This window comes from Fusarium sambucinum, chromosome IV, assembly GCF_050947815.1.
Source record: "Fusarium sambucinum isolate potato_lamoka chromosome IV, whole genome shotgun sequence".
Lineage (NCBI taxonomy): Eukaryota > Fungi > Ascomycota > Sordariomycetes > Hypocreales > Nectriaceae > Fusarium > Fusarium sambucinum.
This window is the reverse complement of record NC_139291.1, coordinates 3,474,435-3,498,854: the sequence shown is the minus strand read 5'-3', so window position 1 is coordinate 3,498,854 and position 24,420 is coordinate 3,474,435. Positions and strand designations below refer to the sequence as shown.

At 40.0% G+C, this 24,420-nt stretch overlaps 5 protein-coding genes across 5 annotated transcripts; 3 read left to right on the top strand and 2 right to left on the bottom strand.

Moving 5' to 3' along the window:
* Positions 1-2,299: 2,299 nt before the first annotated feature.
* On the bottom strand, positions 2,300-4,947 carry FSST1_001136 (uncharacterized protein; the record flags this gene model as incomplete). The annotated part of the gene is made up of 12 exons (XM_083225370.1): positions 2,300-2,656; positions 2,707-2,731; positions 2,783-2,843; positions 2,891-3,066; positions 3,118-3,154; positions 3,203-3,259; positions 3,306-3,329; positions 3,380-3,680; positions 3,731-4,007; positions 4,061-4,154; positions 4,205-4,792; positions 4,845-4,947. The coding sequence occupies 12 exons, from the start codon at positions 4,945-4,947 to the stop codon at positions 2,300-2,302; spliced, it is 2,100 nt and encodes a 699-aa protein (XP_083091318.1).
* A 922-nt stretch (positions 4,948-5,869) lies between these two features.
* On the top strand, positions 5,870-8,265 carry FSST1_001135 (ankyrin repeat domain-containing protein; the record flags this gene model as incomplete). Its single annotated transcript, XM_083225359.1, has 2 exons — positions 5,870-6,276; positions 6,327-8,265. The coding sequence occupies 2 exons, from the start codon at positions 5,870-5,872 to the stop codon at positions 8,263-8,265; spliced, it is 2,346 nt and encodes a 781-aa protein (XP_083091317.1).
* A 311-nt stretch (positions 8,266-8,576) lies between these two features.
* FSST1_001134 (Zn(II)2Cys6 transcription factor) lies at positions 8,577-10,857 on the bottom strand (the record flags this gene model as incomplete). The annotated part of the gene is made up of 2 exons (XM_083225349.1): positions 8,577-9,618; positions 9,665-10,857. 2 exons carry the CDS (start codon positions 10,855-10,857, stop codon positions 8,577-8,579), a joined length of 2,235 nt encoding a protein of 744 aa, XP_083091316.1.
* Positions 10,858-12,543: 1,686 nt separating this feature from the next.
* On the top strand, positions 12,544-13,451 carry FSST1_001133 (Protoglobin-domain-containing protein; the record flags this gene model as incomplete). Its single annotated transcript, XM_083225338.1, has 3 exons — positions 12,544-12,643; positions 12,709-12,979; positions 13,031-13,451. 3 exons carry the CDS (start codon positions 12,544-12,546, stop codon positions 13,449-13,451), a joined length of 792 nt encoding a protein of 263 aa, XP_083091315.1.
* A 7,644-nt stretch (positions 13,452-21,095) lies between these two features.
* FSST1_001132 (trehalose-phosphatase TPS2) lies at positions 21,096-24,028 on the top strand (the record flags this gene model as incomplete). The annotated part of the gene is made up of 3 exons (XM_083225326.1): positions 21,096-21,260; positions 21,483-23,430; positions 23,481-24,028. The coding sequence occupies 3 exons, from the start codon at positions 21,096-21,098 to the stop codon at positions 24,026-24,028; spliced, it is 2,661 nt and encodes an 886-aa protein (XP_083091314.1).
* Positions 24,029-24,420: the final 392 nt, after the last annotated feature.

The following is a 24,420-nucleotide window of genomic DNA, read 5'->3' as shown; positions in this document are numbered from 1 at the left end:
AAAATACCTAGGTTATATTTATACTTATAATTTACTTTCCTAAGATTACTATTAGCCTAAAATACTAGCTTATATTAAATAATAAATTAAGAACTGCTATATATACTAAAGAGCTAACCTAGCTTAAAAAGTAAAATAAAATATATTAAAACCCTTATTTATTCTTAAATAAGCCTAATAATATATATTAATAGACTTTATTATATATTTATTGCCTAATAAAGAAAATAATACTATTCTAATTATAGCTTATTACTTAATTAAAATAAGATATATTATTATATATAAAAGAATTTATAATATTAAAGATATAATTTACTATTATCTAAAGGAAATATAAAAGCTATATAGGCTTCTATAGACTATAGTATTAAATTAAAGACTTTAATTTATAGTAAAATTCTAAAAAAAGCTTATATAATAATTATTAATTAATTTACTATTATTTACTATATATTACCTTAAGATAAATAAATAAACTAAAAGATTAAATACTATATTAAAATAATACCTATAAGTCTATATATTATACCTATAAAATAATTAAACCTAATAGCTCCCTTTAGTAAAGTTTATAATAAACTCCTTAAAATTTAAGACTATTAATATATCCCTATTTTTTATAAACTATAAGTTTTACCTTTAAATAGGCTTTAAGCCTATAATTACTATTAAAGGAATTTTTATTATTAAAAATATAAAATAATTTATAAAAACTATAAATAATATCTTAAAGTATTTAAAAGTAAAAAGTATTATTACTTAAGCTTATTATAAAGCTTAAGTAAATTAATATAAATAGCTAGCCTAATAATATTAAAAAAGAGACTTTATTTAATTAAATACCTAGAATATTAAAACTTTAAGATTATAAAAAAAACTAAACTAGAAAAATATTAGCCCCTTAAAGATTATAAAGATTATATTGCCTTATATTTATTAACTAGAATTACTAGTTAATATAAAGATTTACCTTATATTTTATATAAACTTATTAAAGCCTATAGCTATAGATTTACTATTTAAATAAAACTTAAAACTATTATTATTAATAAAAGCTAAAGGAATAGAAAAGTAAAAAGTTAAAGATATTATTAATTTATAATAAAATAAATAAAGCTAAAGAAATTACTTTAAGCTAAAGTATATTATAAAGTAGGCTAGCTATATTAATTTAATAAAGGTATTTACTGCCTATATAGAGAATACTATATAGATTATAATAAACTTCTATAAGAAATACCTTAATAAGCCTAGACTTTAATAATTTATTTTAATAAAGCTTAATATTAAAAAGGGAAATACTATTATAGCTTAAGACTAAACCTACTTATTTTATAATTATAAGTAAATTAAATTATATAGTAATAATACTATTATTATTACTTTAATTAGATTACTAATTAAATCCTAAATATAATTCCTTAAGTTATATCTTATTAATAGAGCTTAACCTGCCTATAGTGCCTATCTATAGCTATAGAATTTATTATACTTAAAATATTCCCTATTTACCTATACTACTAGGCTTAACTTATAATAAAATAAGCCTAATTTATATATTTAAATTATATAACTTATTATTATTTCCTTTTTTTCCTTTATTAATATATATAAATAGCCTTTTTTTAAATTTATAAGTACTTTAAAATTAAAAGTATTAATTACTTTAAGCCTCTTTATAATATAAATAATATATATATATAAAAAGCTAAAGAATTAATTTATAATAGCTTAAAGACTTAAAAGGTATTTAAGGCTATTAATAATATTATAATTAAAGGCTTAAGTATACTTAAAGTATAAAGAAATAATAGCTTAAATAGCTTTTAAATTAATTAATAAAAATATATTAAATTTAAACTTAAATTAAATAAATTATATTAATTTATATTTTAAGTTTTAATATATTTAATAAATAAAAGTTATTTATTTATAATAATTAGCAGTATCTAGCTATCCTAGTCTTTTATATATATCCTGCTATTTTATACTTAACTAAGCTTACTTAATTGCCCCCCTCTCCCGGCTAGCTAACGAGTAATCATTCTAGCCTGTACCTAGACTAGATAGAAGTGGAGATATGGAAAGTTTAAAAGTTTAAATACGAAATGCGAATAACTACTAGATAAATACCTACTGATAAACAAGTTTGGGATCGACGCCCAGAATATTAGTCTTGCTATCCAGTATCCGATGACGTTTCGACAAACCAAAGATTCCCAAAGACCCTCGAACCGAGCGTCAAAGCCAAGCCAGCCAAGCCAGCCAAGCAATATGCGATTCAATCCTGCTTCCTTCAATCTCGCCCGCCCCAATCAGACCCTTGTCTATTTTCAAGCGCCCATTCATCATACGCCTGAGGTCTCTCGGCATCTTTCCACAGCAGATACTTTCTGGAAAGAAACGGGAGACGGCGGGTCATTTGGTAGTTTACAAATTGCCTTTTGGGATTGTCAAACACTTGGTCGAGTTCTTCAAGAGTAAGTTGTTTCGTCTCCTCGACAAAGAAAAAGATGAGAATAAAAGCAACAACGTTGAGACCAGCAAAGAATCCCAGTGTGCCGGCTATCTTGAACTGTGCATTGATACGAGGGAGGAGAATCGTCAGGAGGCCTGCGAAAAAGAGATTGATGGAGATTGCAACGGATGCGCCCTAGCGAACATTAGTGACTTGAGATTATCATACAAAGCGGTATGGCATACAGCCTCTCGATTCTTTAGAGGGAAACTACAACATGTAAGTTATTGTTAAACAAAAGATCGAGCAAAAATGACTTGCCTCTCTGATGCCAGAGTAAACGGGATAGGGCCAAGCCCAGGGGAATATGAAGCAGCAAACACTGCAAAAGATCAGCGATCAGTCTAATACTGATGTGAGTCTACCCACGGTAAATAAAAATGATACCGGCGATTGCAGCCGAAGTGTTTGCTTCAGGCCTGGACTGGCCTCCTGTAGTATCTTGGGGTCCTACTGCGTATGCGATCGTTGCTGCCATAAGAAAGAGACTCATCAAAGGCAGTGTTGACAATAGCCAGCGGCGTCGCCCGATGATATCAATCGACCTACCGTTAGGTTAGAGATGCAAGCCAATAGATGAGTGTGCAGTGACGTACCTCATAGCCAACAATCCAAAGAAAAAGTTGACACAGCCTGCTTTTGTAAGCCGCCGATAGCATCAAATAAGGACAGGATACACACCAAAGCCAAAGCTATAGCCCATACTTGTTCTGACACCGTAATCGCTAAAGATTCCATCTAGTAGAGTGTCAGTAATGGCCGAGGTTGATAGTATGTGTCCTACTTGAGTAGAATGCGAAAACGTTGACTGCAAAGATATGTTAGCTAGGTACATTGTATGGCGCCAGAGCAACGTACTTCCACAGAGTTGCTGTGCGAGAGCGACAGTACAGCTACTCCATAGGGCGTTTCTAAGCCTTCGTCTAGTGAATAGAGGCTTGAACTGATCCGCCGATAGTTGCATTACAACCAAAATGAGCGATGAATACGTTAGTCCAGAGCTCGCTGTTCTACTGCTACGAAAACCGTCTGCACTTTCCGCGTTACGGTGGTCTTGGTGAATAGTCTCTTCGTTGTGGCTCTTGTGTGGTTCGGCAAGGACAGCTCTTCCCTCCTCATTAGACCACCATATTAGGAACAGATCACGGGTAGCTTGGAGCTTGTAGCACATCAGCACCGACAAGACAGCGTGTATACAGCTAGACTTACTCTTGTCTTTCGGACTTGGAGCAGAATATCGAAGGCACGGCCAAGGTTATAATTGGGCGTATCAGGTCGCATGTAGAACCGAGGACTCTCGTAGCAATAGCAGACAGCAATGAAAAGTAAGAGGGATGGGATAGCGGGAGCCGCAGCAATCCATTGGAGTGCGTGGTATCTACCACCGTGTTGATTGGGCTCAACGTTGGGCTTCCCATCTAGAGTGTTGGTGGCAGCAGAGATAATAAAGTTGGCAACAAACCCTATCATAATACCACAAGCGACCCTGCATATAAGCGTTAGCTATGAGAGAAACAGTATGGAAGTGGCAATGCTTACCAAAGCTGCCATGCCAGGATCGTGGAGCCTCTCCAGTATCCAACAGCTGTCTCAGAGGCGAGGATGGGTGCGCTGACTGCCTTGATGCCCATAGCTATGACCCTGATGTCAGTTTAAGTGTTGGTAATTAATTGTACTACCCACCTATTCCTCCAACAATTCTAGCACCAAGAACCTGCTGCCATGTCTTGGCAAAAGCAGATCCAATCGAACTCGCAATGATAAGAAGGGCTGAAAGGCCGAGTGCTCCTCGTCGACCGAGACAGTAATTGACAGGCAGTGATAAGGGTGCGCCAGGAAACGCGGCCGTGAGAAATGGTATCGCATTCATGGCTCCAAGTTGCCATTGAGCAATGTTGTCGGCGCCGTTTCCTTGCGTTTCACCTTGGCTTTCGATGTCGATGCCAACAGTCTCGACAAAGAGACTCATGGCGTTGATGGACGATTGGACATGACCCTGGAGGAAGGCTGCAAGTGAAACAGTGCAGATGATGCTAAGCATCCCTCTTTGACTGAAGAGTCGTTCTCGTTCGGATACGAGATTATCTTTCTCATCTTGTGTGAGCTCAACGACGGGGGAAAGGTTGGTGATCAGTCCTTTGGACAGGCGATAGTAGTAGTTCCCATTCTTTGCTACTTCGGCGGCTCGTTCGACTTGGACACGTTCGAGTGAAGGGAGTTCGGTGCAGAGAGCATCGATGCCTTTTCGTAAGACGGGCTCCGATACACCAGCTGGAATAGTAATTAGCATAGGAGGTGTTATTTTGACAAGATTTTTGTTCACCTAAGGAATTGCCGAACTCGTCGCGCTCGTGAATCTGTCTCTCAAAAAATGCTTCCAGTCTCTGTCTGAGACTGGCCAGTCTACCGTTATCGCTTCTGGACATGGCCGTTGTACGATGCGCAATTGATTCAGAAAGAGGGCTCCTAACCTCAAGACAAAATGATGAGGAAGGAACAAACGACATCTTGTCGTTCCCATTGTCTATCCTACGGCAGCCTGATTTAATTCCAGGCCTTGTGCATAATGGCTGAAACGAAATGTACCAACATAGCCCCCAAAGCCAAGTATGTAGGACAAGCAAAGCCTCTAGTCTAGAGTCATGAAGTTATGTACGACCTGCGGGTAAACCAACATGGTCAGCACTGCGAGCTCGCCACCCACCAGAACATCGCAAGAGAGCAGCGCAAATCAGCGGGTCATATCGCCATTTTGGGAAGCACCCCACGGGGAAGTTTATTTCAGCCCTCTCCTGGACTGTTTGCAAGAAGTCATGATCCTTGGACCCCAGTCCCTGTCTCAGCTCAGCAGGGAGCAGAAGAGTTGACCTCTAAGCATTGGGGTACAAAAACAAATAGTCTAAGAAGTATAGTCTAAGTGGCATAAAGTGGCTTACTAATTTCGTCTCTTTTGCTTTTGGCCTTGGCAGTTCAGGGAACCGGAATACTGATGCCCACCAGCAATTGATCGAATAATGTTGCAATACAATTACAAAGCCAGTGGTACAGCCTTATTCTCAAGCCAAAGAGAGTACCTCTTCGTGAGCCCAAATATTAATCACCGAGGTCATCTGACGGCAGGGTGTGTGTCACAGGTAAGAGAGAGATATTGGAGCGGGCTCACAGCCTGATTTCGTATGCGGGGATGCATGCTGCATAAGTATATTCCGTGTACAACCCAACAAGTACTTGCGTCATCCTCAAAACCCACTCCTGTCTGCCTTGAGGGTGCAGTATAGCGTTGTCAGTGGTCTGGCAAGCTTACCTGCGACAAACAAGAAAGATCACCATGATCCTACTGCGTCCAAAATGGCAGAGTTCGCCTCAGCCATCCTGAGTTTTGTTGTTGCTGGTCTTGCTTCGTGGAGGAGAATCGATCAAGTTGTCAACTCAATAAAAAATGCGCCGAGGAATGTCGAACATTGGAAAGTCGTGGGAGGAGTGTTGGCCGAGTCACTTCGTCTGATGGACACGAGGATCAGGGCTCGACAAGGCAATTTGACAAGACCCGAACAGAATCTCTGCAAAGCCATCGATAAGTTCACAAGAGACTTTATGGATGATCTCCAAAAGTTGGAAAGAACAATAGACCCAAGAAGGAGTGGTAACAAATATTGGCTACCTCTCAAGCTGAAACTTCAAGAGGACTGCCAGTTACTTGAACGTCTGAGTCGCAATACCCAGATCTTCCAGCTAAGTGCTATTGGTCTATCGTTGTATGCTGTTTTCACCCTCTCACTTTGCACGATACTAACAGTTTCGCCAGATTAGATCCCCCTTCTGCACCTGCATCTGGTCCTATTGTTAGTGTCAACCGAGTCCAACAGTTTCTCGAGGGCATCAGCGACGAAAATCCCGAGAAACTAGACGAAGACGAACAACCCGATTTGAACAGATGGAGAGAAGCTCTCTATGAAGTCGCCGACGTAGCAGCTCAGCGCGAATTTCCGGACCCGGTGGTTGCCAACGCCTCCCCGCCAGTAACACCAAGTACATTCAGCAGAAACGAGGCATCCAGAAGGCCTTCAGGTGTCATCAGTCCTGAGGAGCTTAAATATAGGTTTGAAGCCGCCATCTCTCGGTCAAAGCGCATGTACGAAGCCGGATTACCAATGATTGCAAAGAAGGCACACGAAGAAGCGATACAGCATCGAAAAGAGATGCAGTCAACGGATGAGGATGTGATTGCGACTTCGGTATCGGTTTCGATTCAGATGGAAATATCCTATATCCGTATCATCAAAGCATGTGTGCCAAACGTCAAATCTTACGAGGCCCTTGCATGGGAGCGATTGAAGAAACTTAGAGAAGGTCTTCTCGACAAATCTGACCTCGATGTCAACCCCGAGTTTTGCGATGAACAGGAACAGGTTGGAACCCTATGCGCCGAACTACGCGACCGTGAGGAAGCAATAGACCTCCTGAGATTATCTCTCAATACATATTTGTCTGATCGCAGCAACAACTCGGACAAGATACAGCGTATATCAATGCTGATATGCGAACAATACGAGTGTTTGGGACAATGGGACAATCTGGATGCTTTTAAGAGGATTTTATCCAAGACACTGCTGTATGACCCTACTTCTGAGCCCAATGCACTCGCAAAGACAATCAGCTGGTGTCACAAACATGACTTCCAAGCCTCGGAAATAGGAGGACGTCTTTCTATACCTGATGAGTACTTGGTTAACAGTACACTACTCCACAAGGCAGCTGCAGACATGGCCATTGAGCCAGAGGTAATTCATCAACTGGTTCTCACAGTATCTCATGCAGCTCCAGACACCAACGGCGATACGCCTCTACTGGTGGCGGTTCAGCACTCGAACAACACTGTACTGCGAGCACTATTGCGAGTCACTGGCTCAGTCCATGTATGGGATTCTAAAGGACGGACGCCGTTGCATCGATGTGATACCAAAGGTACGATGGAGTTGCTTCTTGAAGAGATCAAGAAGCCTGTGCACCATTCGCCTTCTACAGAGCTGGGCCTCAAGTTGGTTCATATAGACTCAACTGACGCATATGGAACAACAGCTCTTCATGAGGCATGCGATAGAGGGAACGAGAGCATGGTCGGGCTTTTGCTACACGAGGGTGCGGGCGTCAATCTCGTCTCGGGGCTGAATGAGACGCCATTGATGCTCGCTTGTGCTCCAAACGAGTACAAAGGCAGAAAGAAATTGAGCAGGGACAGGCGACGGATCTTAGAGATGCTAGTGAATCGCAATGCAGACACGACGTACAAAGACGGCCGAGGAAACCCGGCAGTAACCAAAAGTCTAAAGATTAGAGGCTACAGCGATGCCGATATTGAGAGAATGTTGTCACCGGACCCGAGAAGAAGATTTACTGGGAATTTGGGGTATGGAAGAAACTCAGACTTGACAGTTGACGAGTCTGAAAGATCATCTTCCGTGGCGCTAAGCACATCAAGTTCACCCGTTGAACTGACGGGGGACATCCCAACAAGGTCATACGAACTGGACACATCACCACCACATTCCAACCGCAATATGCCGACGCATGATACATGGTCCAACCTTCAGCTGGCTGAGTTGGAAGGATCCATGTCAGGCGCAACAGCTGTAGAAGCAAATCACGGGACAGTGAATGGAACGGCTGAACCATCGAACCAAAAATTCCTTGTGACAGGGCCTATGAAGAGTATACGGCGAAAGATGAGGATACGGAGAGGTTGATCTACAATGAAGGATGGGCGTTAATAAATTATGTTGGCAATGATTGACAAACGGGAAATGAATACATTGCGGGATTGCAAAGCTTGCGTCTGGCCTATCACATCATCTTTGTTAAGTTGCTAGCTCTTTGAACTTTGCAACCATGGACAGATGTTCCCCAAAACTCTATGAGACTATTCACCGCGCCAACGCCTCAGTATCATACAGGACTACTGCCTCTCACTAGCATCAGGTCTTCTTTTTCCATCCCCGATAGTGATGCGATGTAACAGGGTCGTTCGACGTGTCATAATCGCCACCCAACCTTTTCGTTACAGATTTCCGGCGAAGCCTCCCTGCATCGCGAATCTTATCTGATAATCTCGTAGATCCGCCCAGTGTCTCAGTTCCTCCTCCTCATCCTGTGATGTCATCTGTGATGGGTCCTGTGCATCGATGCCTCCTCCGCTGGCAGGGCCTGTCTTTTCCAGCTTGACCAAGATGTTGATTAACTGCGACAGTGCCTCTTCCGATTTAACCGCGAATGGCCCCTTTCGCTCCGGTGCGTCATTGAGAAGTGTTGACGCTACTTGACGAATCTTGTTGATGAGTGATCCGCCGTTGGGCTCCATATTTCGCTGCGAAATAGATCCTAGGACAGTGAGCAGATTCTGCACAATAAGCTCACGCTCCGCCGACATAAAATCGTGTATCTCCTTCTCGTCGGCATCTTGAGCCGCCTTCTCCTCCTCTGATTGGCCCTCGATAGGATTGTTGTCCTGCTGTTGCTGCTGTTGCTGCTGCTCCGTCAGGTGGACATCCCGAAGGTCAAAATACAATTCCACAAAGTATGAACGAGTCGCAAGTTGTGAAACAAAAATGTTGGCTTTTTGTATCTCGTACTGGAGATGTCGACGCCGCGCAGGCTGGTTCTTGATCACATTGCGCAGATCGTGGGCCGGCTGGCTGTTGGGCCAAGCAGGGGGCGCATATTGCATACCAGAGTCGTCGAAGCTGGTCAGTGCATTTGCTTCGATGCCGTGATCTCCAAGCTGTAGCTCGGGTGGTAGATTGTCGGTGATACTCTTGGCTGCAAGCAGACCGTCTCGAAGAAGGATTCGCTGATCTGCCCAAGGTAGGGTGCTCATACCGTAAGCTAGCTCAAGACTCACAATGCCGTTCATGGTAGTGTAGATATCGATCGCAAAACGGAATCCTGTTAACAGAGTAACACTGCCGTCTTGTTGGTGGATGACTTCGTTGGCAAGAACGCAGATATCGTCAACATTTTCTGGATATGCGGGATAGGGCAGACTAGGTGTAGATGGGGCAATGACCATGTCAGCAGACGATGCACCAAGTTGCGAGAAGGATCTGTAATATGTTAGATTGGCTCAGAACAACCATGATCAATACATACCGCACGCCTAGAAGCAAGCAGTAGAAAATGCGTTTCCCGATCTGATCCTTGACATGATTGAACGGCAGAGGATCTGGCGAACAATTGTCATTGCCAAAGGTTGGCAGATCACCGGGGTGCTTGGGCCGATTGAAACCCAGCTCGCGAAGGAGGGTCAGTGTCTCGGCCATGAAGTGACCTGAGGCGTTCCATTGGTGAGTATATCCCGAAGCGAGACCCAAAAAGTAGCTGGTCGCAGCGTCATCGAGCGTTTTGGGCTGCTTGAGTTGCCATTTGCTCCCACGTGTCAACAAAGCAATCTCACGGCATTTTTCAACCATGACGATAGCTCGAGGGAACAGATGAGTGCTGTGCTGAGCCTTGAGGTGCTCTCTCGCACTTCTGGGAAAGGACGCAACAAGGGTACAGATCATACTTGCCAGTAACCCGAGGAACTCGGGCTTGGTACGATCTTCGCGATTTGCGAAAGATTGACGGAATGTCGGCTCATGAGGGAAGGGTGCAAGTGGGTGAATATAGGTGAAGAAGTCATCAACGAGGAGTTCCAAGACTGGCATGGGCGCAATAGTTTCAGCATCCAGAACACCCTCGGTCGAGATGTTCATCAACGTCTTGGCGGCAGTCTGGGGTGAAGGAGACAATGACTCAAACACTACTGCTGCTGCCGCCGCTGCTGCTGCTGGAATATCCGGCCGTGTCCGCTTGGCGGCTTTTGCAGCTTCAGCATGCTTGTTGGGTGGTCCTCGACGCTTTGTCTCTCGATTGAAGGTGCAGTCTACACCGAGGTCTCGGCATGGTCGGCAGGGAATGTTGGAATCGTCACATTTAACCTTGCGCATGCTGCACATATCACAAGCACGTCGGAGACGAGTCAACTTTGGGTTGATGGTGGGATCGCGCATAACAGCTCCATTTTCAGGCATAAGCTGTGTCGGTAATTCGGACGTGTGGATGAGGTCTTCTTGGGGAGGTTGGTCCATTGGTTGATGCTGATGATGCTGCTGCTGCTGCTGCTGCTGCTGCTGATGGCCAACAACCTCAGCAGCAGCTAAGGCAGCATGCTGCAAGTTCTGGGGACTATCAATGATGGCATGCGCCGCATCGCTGGCAGCCTGCAGCATCTCAAGTCCATTACTTGCGTACGCGTGAGCCGTCGCGTGTGAGGATGGCGATGGGGGGGGTGAGTCGGACATGGTGAGAAAAGCAACCAGGTAAGGCCTGCGCCGGGCCTGAGCCTGGAAAGGCGGCGGCGGAGCTCGGAGCTCAACTCGATGGGCGGAGCTGGAGTAAGCGGAGCGGGACCCTTGGAGACGGCGCCGGAGTGGACTGGTCTGGATCGGATCTGAATGGTTGCGGCTTCGCGATGGCTGATTGTCGGCGGAAGCCCGGTTGTTGGAGGTGGTTGAGCCGAGGAGGAATTGGGATTTGTCTGAGATTGATTGTGGGTAACGTTTGGGTATATGCATGCCTCAGGCTGCAGGTGTCCTCGTACAATTTGACTACCCTGAAGTAAAACTTCATACATGGTTTTTACAAATAAACATGACTGCGTTATAACGATTAAAGCTAATAATGTTTTTTTTTTAAAAAAATTGAATGTATATAGCCTTTGAGTTTTTGTTTTTCTGAATTAGTATTCTTCTTTATATGGTAAAGCTGCGCTTGTGCATCGCAAAACCATATTCAAGATGAATTGATCAGAAGCAAAATAATAGGATAGGTTTAACATCTCAAAATTGGGAGTTTTGATGTCAAAATGTACGAAATATTGAGCGATTAAACAGAAGACGGTCACTCACTCAAGGTCAAATGGTAACACATGTATTATGTATTAGTTCAGTCTTCCATGCCATTCTTCACGTTTACAAGTTTTGTATTTAGTATATTGCTTTCGGGTTCCAACGCGACCCAACTCTGAAAAAACAATTACATGGCGCATCTCGAACAACTTCCGGGAAGCTAGGATTGTCTTGCTATCTTGGTAGGTAAGATATTGACACTCATCCTGCAGGTTGAGTATCGCATTTCGCCGTCTCTTACAGTTGTCCAGTGTTAAGTAGGGAAGCTTACACCAATCACAGTAGACCGATTTCCTTTATGAATAAAGTGGATGATCGTTCTCCACAAGCCGCCGTTGTTTCCACTTCTACATGTCACTCGAGTCGACATAGCTAATGCTAGACATTTAAGCGACTAACCATTTAATTCACTGCCCCCAGAGGTCCTCAATTTTATTCTTTCTTACAAAACACCAACGAATACATGTGCTATAATGCTGGTGATTAGGTAATCTATTATATTCGTTTCATCTCATCTCGGGCGCGTCCGGCTGCCAGCTTCCTCCTAACAGCATCACAGACCCTGGAACGGCCCCACCATCAGCCCATGGGCTGATTTATCGACCTGGCGTGATCGATCAATTCAGCTACCGATACAAATCATAGCGGAGCAAGGCGAGAGTCGGGGAAGACCTCTCATGTCATGAGGACGCGTATGATGAGGGAGGGAATAAAAAATAGTTGTCATGGACCAGGGACTGAGGGGTAAAAGGATGGAAGAAGCAGAAAGCGAATAAATATCGTGCCCTGGCTGTCTCCTCGTGGCTTGGGATTTTTGTATATTTGATCTGTTTATTGACTTATTACACTGAACTCATAGAGAGTCCAAATCTACGCACGCCAAGCTTCATATAGACTCATTCTCTCTAGCTGACCTCTTATCACAAACGTCTCATATAACACCTTCCATTTTGCGCCTGCAAACAAACAGCAACCTGCGATTTCACTACAGCAGGATAACCATCTCAGAATTACGACATCACTACGACAGTTGAATAACGATATCTTCACGTTGAACAGACCAACCATACCACAGCTAAAATGAATTCACGACCTGTGAAGCACATTGATCGCGAGGATCTCTACACCAACCTAGAAGCTCGTGTTCAATATTTACACTCATTCCTCGACTTTTCTAGCCGTACGTACCCTAGTATTGCCTACCCAGGACATCATCATACAGTTGAACTGACAACTTGATTTTAGGTGACATTGAAGCTCTCATCACTGGCGCAAAATACGTCAAGGCTCTTATCCCCGCCGTCGTCAACATCGTCTACAAGAAACTTCTCCAATACGATATCACAGCCCGTGCTTTCACAACACGCAGTACCTCCTTCGAAGGCCCTCTCGACGAAGTGCCCGACGAGAACAGTCCTCAGATTATGCACAGAAAGATGTTTTTGCGGGCTTATCTGATGAAGCTGTGTTCGGATCCCAGTAAGATGGAGTTCTGGGAGTATCTGGACAAGGTCGGGTATGTAGTTCTCGTCCATTGAGACAAATAAGCATTGACTAACATGAATAGAATGATGCACGTTGGTCTTGGTCGCAAGCACCCTCTTCACATCGAGTACGTCCATCTTGGCGTCTGCCTTGGCTTCATCCAGGATATCATGACCGAAGCCATCCTCTCGCATCCTCGTCTACACATTCAGCGCAAGACAGCCCTCGTAAAGGCACTCAACAAAGTCATATGGATTCAGAACGATCTTATGGCCAAATGGCACGTCAAAGACGGATCAGAGTTCGAGGTTGGCGACTCAGATATTGAGATCGAGCGCGAAGGCTACTTGCATGGAAAGCGAGTTATCGGTGATACAAGCGATTCGGCTTCTGACGATGAAGCTTCAGAGCAACTACCGCCCTCACGAATTCCCCATCCTAATGGTGCGTCGGCTGGAGGAGTGTGTCCCTTCTCGGGGATGGGTGCTCCATCTGAAGAGTAAAATGCAAACGATCTGGATTACCGTGCCTAAGGCCAGCGCTTGGGCACGATGGATATCTCCAACAACACATATGGCGTTTGTGATAATAACTTATTCAGGGTGGCGGGCATGGGACACTGGGGGTTCTGGGAGTCTTTTGGTATAATTTTAGGATAGAGGGAATTGGTACGAAAACAGGACTATCTTGCAATTCAATTCAATTCATTTTCATTTTGTGTTTGGCGGATAAGTATACTGAGCATGCTTGTTCAAAGATTTGAGGTGTTTTTGAGATTGTCAAATGTATTCACGACGGATCTATGAACTGTCTTTCACATGTCCTGTCATATTTTACGTGGGAGAATTTTGTTGCGCTGAAAGGTAGATTAGATAGAGACAACAGCTTCAACGGAGCTTGATCAACTTGACCCGAATTTCTCTCAGTTGCGTCATGCGGCTGGAGCTTTTGGTCCTCTTTGGAGGGGCAATGGGGCCCACGGTTGACAGATCACGATTACTTGAATTGTTGAGTCTGGACCATCTCCGTTACATCAAGGTTCCTGGACGATTCCAACTAGAGGCTCCATTCGATATTAATATGAGGCGTATGATTGGATCGTGACCGGGCTTCCGTAGCGGGATGACGGTAGTCGTTGAGCTTTGGTCATTGGGTTAACCCCACAGAGGGGTATCCAAGCTTGGAGCTGAAAGGATATCATGATATGAGGATTCTAATAGTCACTGAAAGAGTAAGATGGAAAAGAGAGGCATAAATACCGAGACGGGAAAATGGTGAAACAAGAATTGCCTAATATGTTGGTGTTCGTTGCATGTGCCCTTGGTGTCACTTGTAACGGAATTGCTGGCCGGCATGTCCGAATCTTTCCATGTTCCAGACAGTCTCGAACCTGTCAACCTCCAATGGCAGGCCGTTTATATACCACACGATCGGCCAAGACGACGAGGACGTACAAGTGGGAAGTGTGAGCCAAAATGCAGAGTGTAAGACATGCCATACTCGGGAGTTCCTTGATAGGATCGCATAGTAGAAGCTGCTGTAATAAGAGTGTGCAAGCAAGACAAAGTGGATAGGTAGCTAGCTCCTTTGTTGTTGGGCAGCAGTAGAACAGAACTCAAAAGAGGCCAAAGATGGTAACGACTTTCTGTAAAATAGCTCACAGGTGCATAGAGATGCAAGCCACCATCGAAGATTGTACAGTAGAGGATGCAGTAAGGGTAGCTAAACCACACCTTGTACCATTATCTACATGCACCTGCATCGGATATTCTCGCAAGAAGAAAAGTCCAAATAGAGATAGATATTGGACTAGCCAACAGGAACGTGCGGCCACGTCTGGCGGTGGATGGTTCATAAAAAAGGTGACAAAGTTAATGGCCCGGCCCGTGAAAGATGGATGCGTGTGTGTGACTTATTGATTCTGATCCCATCTCACTGATTTCCATACCATGTGTCAATTCCATGGTGGGGGAGGTGCTGTGACACCCGGGGATTTAACCCCGGATGCGGCTCGCCATGGGTATTTTGGAGCGGACTGGCACCAGTGGACTGCTAATGTTTGAGTAAATGCGCACCATCTTTTAGTAACCTGAGTACTAAGGTTAGATGCTATTTATTTATTGTAATTGCGGCGTCATATCCCACCAAGAAACATCAAGAACCCCGAAGCTTGGATTAAAAAATGTGCATTGCGCTATTTTGGATTGATTCTTGCCAAGATTGTCCCAAATGTATTCGTAAATTCTACTTTTGTAATTTTGTACATGCGCTGGCATATCACAGCAAAGTATGCCCAGAACCTCGGGAGTGCAACTCCGTTAAAGAACCCGGACTCACCGTCTTTTGAACAAGTCATTCCGTTGTGTTCACTCGCTTCTACGATGCAGTCAGTAGCTTACTGATGCTGGTGCTGGCGCCGTGCCGTATTGCTTGTTTACTGCTGGTGCATTAACCTGTGGAGACTGCGAAAATAGCATTGCATCTTATCAATTATCAGAGTGGAACTGTCGATGATGAATAGAGTCGGTCGATCTTGGAGATGTGTAGACAATTGATGATGAGTAAAGGTCAGAGTAGCTGAGTAATAATTTAATACTACATGGAATTACACGTACGGACTGACCAAGGTCGTCTACGAACCCCAGAAACCCAAATAAATAGTCGACTTCTCCCGATGTCTGCCCCTCCCCCGCCATAGGCACGGTCACATGGGAATAAACTATGCGAGACCGGAGAGACAAAGTTCTCAAGATTTAGCCAGTATGATCTGATACCAATGCTGCAATTAAAAAGTCAGGCATAATAAAAGATCTTGACTCGGAAGAAGAAAGTGGTGAGATGCATATCCACCACGTCGCCCTCGTGATGCCGAATCTGGCGACATTGAAAAGGATCATGTTGGAGATGATGCATGACAGATATCATATCCTATCCGTGATGCTGGTAAGCCATTGAATGTCCATCTGTACCTGATCGGCATCGACATGTTGGGCTGCCGCCCCCAAGTTGGCAGTTAATGTCAATGGATCTTGGCAGTTGTCGGGCCTTTAGCAACTTTGCTCCGTCCCATGAGCTAGAAAGTGTGCTGAGAATTCGAGATGGCAACTGATTATGGAGTTTTGGACAAATAGATCAGGCGAGGAGACCAAAGTTCTGGGTATTAAATTGCTAAGTAACCGATTTTGAGAGATAATATTGTACTTCATTGCCATGGATCAGAATTACAATATTTTGTAGTCACCAAAAGGTAATTCAGTGAATATAGTTAGTCTACAATGTGTGAGATTTAATGCACTTCCAAGGCACCTTCCATCATATTGCCCCACCATCAAGTGGGATGGCTCTAACGTCTATTACCCCATAACTGGCTACCTAATTTATAACCTAGCTACTTAATTTATATTTTACTATTTTAATAATTTCTTTATAACTATATATTAAATTAAAATTCTATTTTTATTAATAAATTTAAAATATATAAATAAATTAAAGATAATATAAATTATATTATTTTAATAGTAATAAAATATTATTTTTTTTATTTTAATTTAAAATATAATTTAAAATTTTAATATCTTAATATATATAAAAGTATAAGTAATATATTATATTTCTTTAATAGATTTACTATTAAAACTACTATTAAGATTATTACTTATTATAAAGTATTTTATTTTTTTTATATTTACTTAAATAGTTATTATATAATTTATTCTTTTATAATACTTACTAATTTATAAGAAAGCCTTTACTTTAATTTAAAGCTTTTTATTAAAACTAATATAGCTATATAATAAATATTAACTTATTTTACTTAACTTTATTTTAATTGCTATAATTAATTAAAAAGCTAATTATTCTTTATATATTATTAAATTATTTAAATATCTTAATTAAATATTTTTATTTATTTTTTATTTATTTTACTTTATACTTTATAGAGCTTAAGTTATCTTAAGGTTTTTCTTATAAATTTAAAACTAAAGGATTTATATAAATTAAAAACCTAATATATTAAACTTAAATATCTCTTAATAATTAACTTTCTTAATAAGATTACTAATAAAAGAAGCTTCTATATATATAATAGCTTCTTTTTTCTATAACCTACTAAGTACCTTTAAACTTATTTAAATATTAAGGCAATTAATTAATCTCTAGTCTATTTACTATTAGCTATATTATATAGCTAATTAATCTGCAGGACTTATATAGTATTATATTTCTTATTCTTAAAAAAAAAAAAGCCTTTATAGTAATATTTATAACTATTTTAATAGCTATTTCCTTAGTAAAAAGGATATTATTAATATTATTTTACTTAGTAATAATAATAAAGGCTTAAAGTAATTAAGATATAAGGCTAAGTATTTCTAAGAAATTTAATATAATAATAATAATTATAGCCTTATTAAATTAATTGCCTTTAATTATAAGCTTTTTTTACTTTTTATAATATATTTCTAGATTTATAAGCTAGGCTAGATAATAATAAGGCTTAAGTAAGAGCTTAAATACTTAAGGGATTTTAAAAAAAGGCTTATAAAAGGTCTTAATATTTATAATAATAAGGCTATTTTTTTTTAAGAAAATTAAGTTTAATTATAAGTATAAGGACTAATATTAATACCTTAAGTTATAAATAGCCTAGGCTAATAAAGTCTTTAATAATCTTATTAAATTAATTAAAGATAAGATTATAAAGAATATTATTAAGGTAATTAAAATAATAAGGGTATTTATATTAAAGGCCTTATAAGGAAAGCTATATATAGGGTTAATAGGGTTAATAGGGCTAATTAAAGGTTAATTTAAAGGGATTATATTAAGGATAAAGAAAGTTAAAATATAGGCTAACCTTAAGGTAAAAGTTAACTCTATAGGAATTAATATAATTATATAGTATACTGCCTTAAAATTTTATTATTAAACTTATATTAAGATATTAAAATTTTAAACTATATTTTAAACTAAGGAAGACTTATATTATATTATAATAATTATAAAATTATAAGTAATATATTATATTTCCTTAATAAATTAAAAGATTAAATAGTTATAATATAATATATTATAATTATATTATATATTTATATATAAGAGGCTTAAGCTTTTTATAAAGATTTAATATAATACTCTTATAATATAAGTTTAATAATAGAATTTTAAAGTAATATATTATATAATTATATTAATTTCTATAAAGCTTTTATCTCTAGGTTAATTTATATTTTAATAGTTTTTATTTAAATTAACTTTTAATTAGCTTTATTAACCTTATTAACTCTATATATAGCTTTTATTACTTATAAAGCCTTTAATATAAATATCTTTATTATTTTAGCTATTTTAATAATATTTTTTATCCTTAATTTAAAATATAGTTTAAAATTTTAATATCTTAGTATAAGTTTAATAATAGAATTTTAAGGCAGTATATTATATAACTATATTAATTCCTATAGAGTTAGCTTTTACCTTAAGGTTAACTTATATTTTAACTTTCTTTATTTTTATAAGGCTTTTAATATAAATACCTTTATTATTTTAATTACTTTAATAGTATCTTTTATAATCTTATTTTTAATTAATTTAATAGGATTATTAAAGACCTTATTAGCCTAGGCTACCTATAACCTAAAGTATTAATATTAATCTTTATACCTATAGTTTAACTTAACTTTCTTAAGGAAGATAGCCTTATTATTATAAATATTAAGACCTCTTATAAAAAATATTATTAAAATAGTTAAAGTAATAAAAGTATTTATATTAAAGGCCTTATAAGTAATAAAAGCTATATATAAGGTTAATAGAGTTAATAAGGCTAATTAAAAGTTAATTTAAAAAACAAAAGTTAAAATATAAGTTAACGTAAAGGTAAAAGCTTTATAGGAATTAATATAATTATATAATATATTACTTTAAAATTCTATTATTAAACTTATATTAAGATATTAAAATTTTAAATTATATTTTAAATTAAAGGCTTTTAAGTTATAGCTTATTAATTTAATAAAAGTCTTATTAAATTTAATAGTTATAAAGACTTATATTTTACTTATTATATTAATCTTTAATAAAAAAAAATATTTATATATTTTTAATACTTTTTAATTATTTATATAGCTATATAACTTTATTAAAATTATTAATAGTATAATTATATAAGGATTAAAATAATTATATAATATAGTAAAAGGTTTAATTATATAATTTAATTTAACTTTATTAAAATTATTAATAGTATAATTATATAAGGATTAAGATAATTATATAATATAGTAAGAGGTCTAGTTATATAACTTAGTTTAATTAACTATAGTATTAAGTAAATTTATTTATAAGTCTATATTTAACTTCTTTTAAATCGCTAACTAATAAGTTAAATTTCACTTTAATATTTTAACTTTATATTAAACTCTTAACTATATATATAAATTTCTTTCTCTAATTTTAATTTAAATAGAATTCCTTATAATTTAAGCTACTATAGCTAGATATATAAAAAAGCTATTACTTAGAATACTTATACTTATCTTTAATAGTCTAAATAAGTACCCCTAGTTTTATTAATTATAGCTTATATTAACCTATTATATTATAAAATATAATCTCTTTTATTATAAAGATATTCCTTTTCTTAATCTTATAATATAATATATAAAGCTATTGCCTTTCTTATTAAATTTACTATAAGTCTCTTTAAGGAATAAAAATACTATAGAATTATAAAACCTTATAGCTAAATATAGCTAATATTATATTATCTTTAATTAAAGGTTTTTAGCTTATAGAGATATATTTTAGCTTTATTATTATAAGGTTATATAAATCTTAAAATAAGGCTAAGCTAATATATAATACTTTAATAATTTTATTATATATATAGTAAAATTGCCTTATATATTACCTAGCTATAAGGCTATAGTTATAGGGTTAAATAGTATAGTAATATAGTATTAATATTATAATTATAATTTAAGTTAATTTAATATATTAAATAGATAATTAGGGGTAAAATAATTTACTTTTTTATTATTATTTTTACTTTTTTTTATTAATAGTTTTATTATATAAGAAAGAAAAAAGTATTTATTATTATCTTATTATTTTATATAGCTTTATTTTAATATAGAGTTTTATTAAAAGCTTATTTAAAAGTATAGCCTTATAGCCTTATAATATTATTAAATTATTAGATATTTACTATTTAAGCTATTTTATTTCTTTATAAAATAATTAAAAGTCTTAAAAATATAAATAATAATAAAGAAATAAAACTTAAAAAATAAATAAAAATTATATTTAATAGAAATATTAAATTTATAAAAATTAGCTTTATTAAAAATATCTATAAAAAGATTTAAAAAATACTAAAGCCTATTAAAATCTCTAGAAATATCTAATAAATAAAACTTTTAAATTTTTATATTAAATTTTATTAATTAAATTCTTAATTTTATTACTTTATTATATATTATATTATATTAAAAATTATCTATACCTTTACTTTTAGTTAGTTATATAAAAAGTGGCCGATTATAGGGGGTGGCCGGTTATAGGGTGACGGACGTTAGTTCTGGTTCTGACTCTGGTTCTGGCTTCGTCCGTCTCAGCAATACACGACGATGAATCGCCGAAACCGCCCGGACCGATTTAAGACTAACCAGGCCTACAAGTCGAGTTAGTGTTAGTAGCCAGACCAAGTTACTAGGGAAAAACATCAAACGTCACTGTTACTGCTGTCTACTCCAGGTACCTTATCAGACTTCTGTTCTTTCCCCTTCTCTTGTCTCTCTCTCTCTCTCTCTGCTTCTATCCCTCTACATTCCTCCGTCAACCTCTCTGTTTCTTCTCCCTTCTCCTCCTCTTCCACACCTCCACATCATTCTCTCAACTACTCTTTACCCATCGCGCAGCTCACCTCTTTGCTCCTCCCCTCGCCTTTATATTGGCCGACGGTAGACCTGCGCGCATTACTACCACAACATAACTACCTCGCGCGAAAGAGACGGCGATTCCTTCCCTTCGACAGGACGACACCAAAGGAGGCTCTAGCTGACAACCCTCCTCCTCCTCCTCCGTGACGACACTCCTCTACCGAGCTCTTACTCTACCAAACCACATCATCCCCATCAACAAAAATGGCTGCCAACAGCGAAAACAGCGGCAGCGAGCCCGCCTTGCGCCGTCGCGAGTCCTTGTCCGAGATTCGAGCTGCCAACCCCGACTTGGCTCTCAGCGGTAACATTATCTCGGCCACCTTCAACACACCGCACTCTTTTGTTTATCGAAAAGGCGGTGATTGGGTATGTAGACTAATTCTTCGCTTCACTTTCGCTTCCTAAGACATCCATGGATACTCGTCTCGTATCAACTGTATGGACTAGGGTCAGCTCTTTAGCTTGCATTCGTTTTCCCCTCTTCTCCAACCACAGCTAGCTAATTCCCTGACCCCCCCTTCCCCTCGCGCTCTGTTCTGCGCTGTCACATGAAAATCGAACTCAGCTAAACATTGTCTTTCTTTTTAGGATTTGAAATCTCGACGTGGTCAATCCGCTCTCTTTGACTCCTTCGCATACCTTTCTTCCGACGCTACACCATGGAACCACACCGTCGTCGCGTGGACTGGTGAGATCGACGCTCCCATTGATGACGTCGTTTCCTCACCTGGCACGCCCGCCCCAAACACGTTCGGTGCCACTTCTCTCAACGCACTCTCCGCACCTGTTCCCATTGATGGTAACACACGCCTACCGACTCCGCCCCCCGTTGATGGTCTCTGGGTCCCCCGCGAGGACCAAGACCGTCTCGAGTATCGCTTGTCACACAACAAGACCATCCGAACCTACCCAGTTTGGCTCTCCGATGAGTCCGAGGCTAGCTCAGAGGGTATTCTTCTCAAGGACCAGGCCCGCTGGCGACGATATGCGGAGCACGATCTTTATACACTCCTTCACTACAAGCAACATGAGCCAACCGACGGCCGACGTGAGCGCGTCCAATGGGCCGATTACTACCGCATGAACCAGAAGTTCGCCAACAAGATCATTGAGATTTACAAGCCCGGCGACATTGTGATCATCCACGATTACTTTCTCATGTTGCTTCCTAGCATGTTGCGACAGAGAGTGCCCAACATGTACATCTCGTTCTTCCTGCACTCACCCTTCCCCAGTAGTGAGTTCCTCCGCTGCCTACCTCGTCGCAAGGAGGTTCTCGAGGGTGTTTTAGGCTCAAACCTCATCGGATTCCAATCCTACAGCTATTCTCGCCACTTCCTGAGCTGCTGTACTCGAATTCTCGGCTTCCCATCTGACACTCTTGGGATTGATGCATATGGAACTCGTGTCCAGGTTGGTGTCTTCCCCATTGGCATTGATGCCGCCAAGGTTGAGAGCTTTGCCTGGACCGATGCCGTGACAGAAAAGTGCAATGCCCTGCGACAACTTTACCGCGGCAAGAAAATCATTGTTGGACGTGATCGTCTTGACAGTGTCAGAGGTGTTGCTCAGAAACTGCAGGCTTTTGAGCGCTTCCTTGAAATGTACCCTGAGTGGCGCGAGAAGGTGGTCCTGATTCAAGTCACCTCACCCACTAGCGTCGAGGCAGAGAAGGAGGATATGGAGGACGACACAAAGGTTGCGACTCGCGTCAATGAGCTCGTTATGCGCATCAACGGCATGTACGGCAGCCTGGGCTTTTCACCAGTGCAGCACTACCCACAGTACCTCAGCCAGAATGAGTACTTTGCCCTTCTTCGAGCTAGTGACATCGGACTTATCACCTCTGTTCGTGACGGCATGAACACCACCAGTCTGGAGTACATCATCTGCCAAAAAGATGGCAACGCTCCCCTTATTCTCTCCGAGTTCAGCGGTACTGCTAGCAGTCTGGGCGACGCCATTCATATCAACCCGTGGGATCTCAGTGGCGTTGCTGAGAAGATCAATGCCGCTCTCACCATGTCTGACGATAAGCGACAGGAGATGCAATCTAGACTTTACCGACACGTTACTGAACACAACGTCCAGTCATGGATTACAAAGTTCATTCGCAAGGTCTACAATGTTCTGGGCGACACAAGCTCGGCAAACTCAACGCCTCTACTTGACCGCGCTCTTCTTCTCACTCAGTACCGCTCAGCCAACAAGCGACTGTTTATGTTTGACTACGACGGTACGCTGACACCAATTGTCCGTGAGCCTAGTGCTGCAGTGCCCTCACATCGTCTTATACACACCCTCGACCTGTTGGCTGCTGACCCAAAGAACGCCGTCTGGATCATTTCGGGACGAGACCAGGAGTTTTTGAAGCAGCACCTCGGTAACAACACACGTCTTGGATTCTCAGCTGAGCACGGTAGCTTTATGAAGCATCCTGGCTCAGATGAGTGGGAAAATCTCGCCGAGAAGTTCGACATGGGATGGCAAGCTGAAGTGTTGGAAGTGTTCCAAAAATACACAGACAGAGTTCAAGGTTTGTTCCTCCATAGCCTTTCAAGGCCGCATATACTAACATGCATATAGGCTCCTTCATTGAACGAAAGCGATGCGCCTTGACGTGGCACTACCGACTAGCTGATCCTGAGCAAGGTATCCACATGTCTCGAGAGTGCCATAAGGAGCTTGAGTCGACAGTCGCTTCCAAGTGGGACGTTGAGGTGATGCCCGGTAAGGCGAACATCGAAGTCCGTCCCACGTTTATCAACAAGGGAGAGATTGCAAAGCGCCTCATCACCATGTACCACACCCCCGGTACCGCCGATGACAACGATGGAAACGGACACCTCGAATTTGCGCTGTGCATGGGCGATGACTTCACCGACGAGGACATGTTCCGTAGCCTTAACGCTGCTTCGGGCCCTGTGCTCGACGCCAACCACGTCTTTACAGTCACTATTGGCGCCAGCACAAAGGTCACACTAGCCAAGTCCCATCTGCTGGAGCCGGAGGACGTGATCGAGTGCGTAGCTCTTCTAGCGGGTGTCCAGGACCAAGGCGAGCGTCTCGGTGAAGTAAATCTTGGAGCACTGAGCGCTGTTGAGGGGCATGTTCCCGTACAACAAGAGATGTAATGACTGGCAAGCACGAGGTGAACAACATAATATTTTGCAGGCGTTTCTGGACAAGATGATGATAAGCCATGATATGATAGACAGGCGATGAGGAGTACGGGCAGATGGTACGCGGGCCGGCAGGATATGGAAAATCGGAGAAGAGCGACAGCGAACGATATGCTATTCAGGAATTTTGTTCTTGGAGCTTTTATGATAGCTGTTGTATGCCAATGATAATGATTCGAAAGCGGATTGAAAACTTGATGACCACAAGAGGGGGTATTGATTGATGGCAACGCTGCGTTGTAAAGAATCAAAAACTTACCACTCACTGGTTGGTTGGATTTGGTGATGATGTTGCCATTCATATACGCGGAATTTGTGGATCTGATAAACCATGCGTCGCCGCG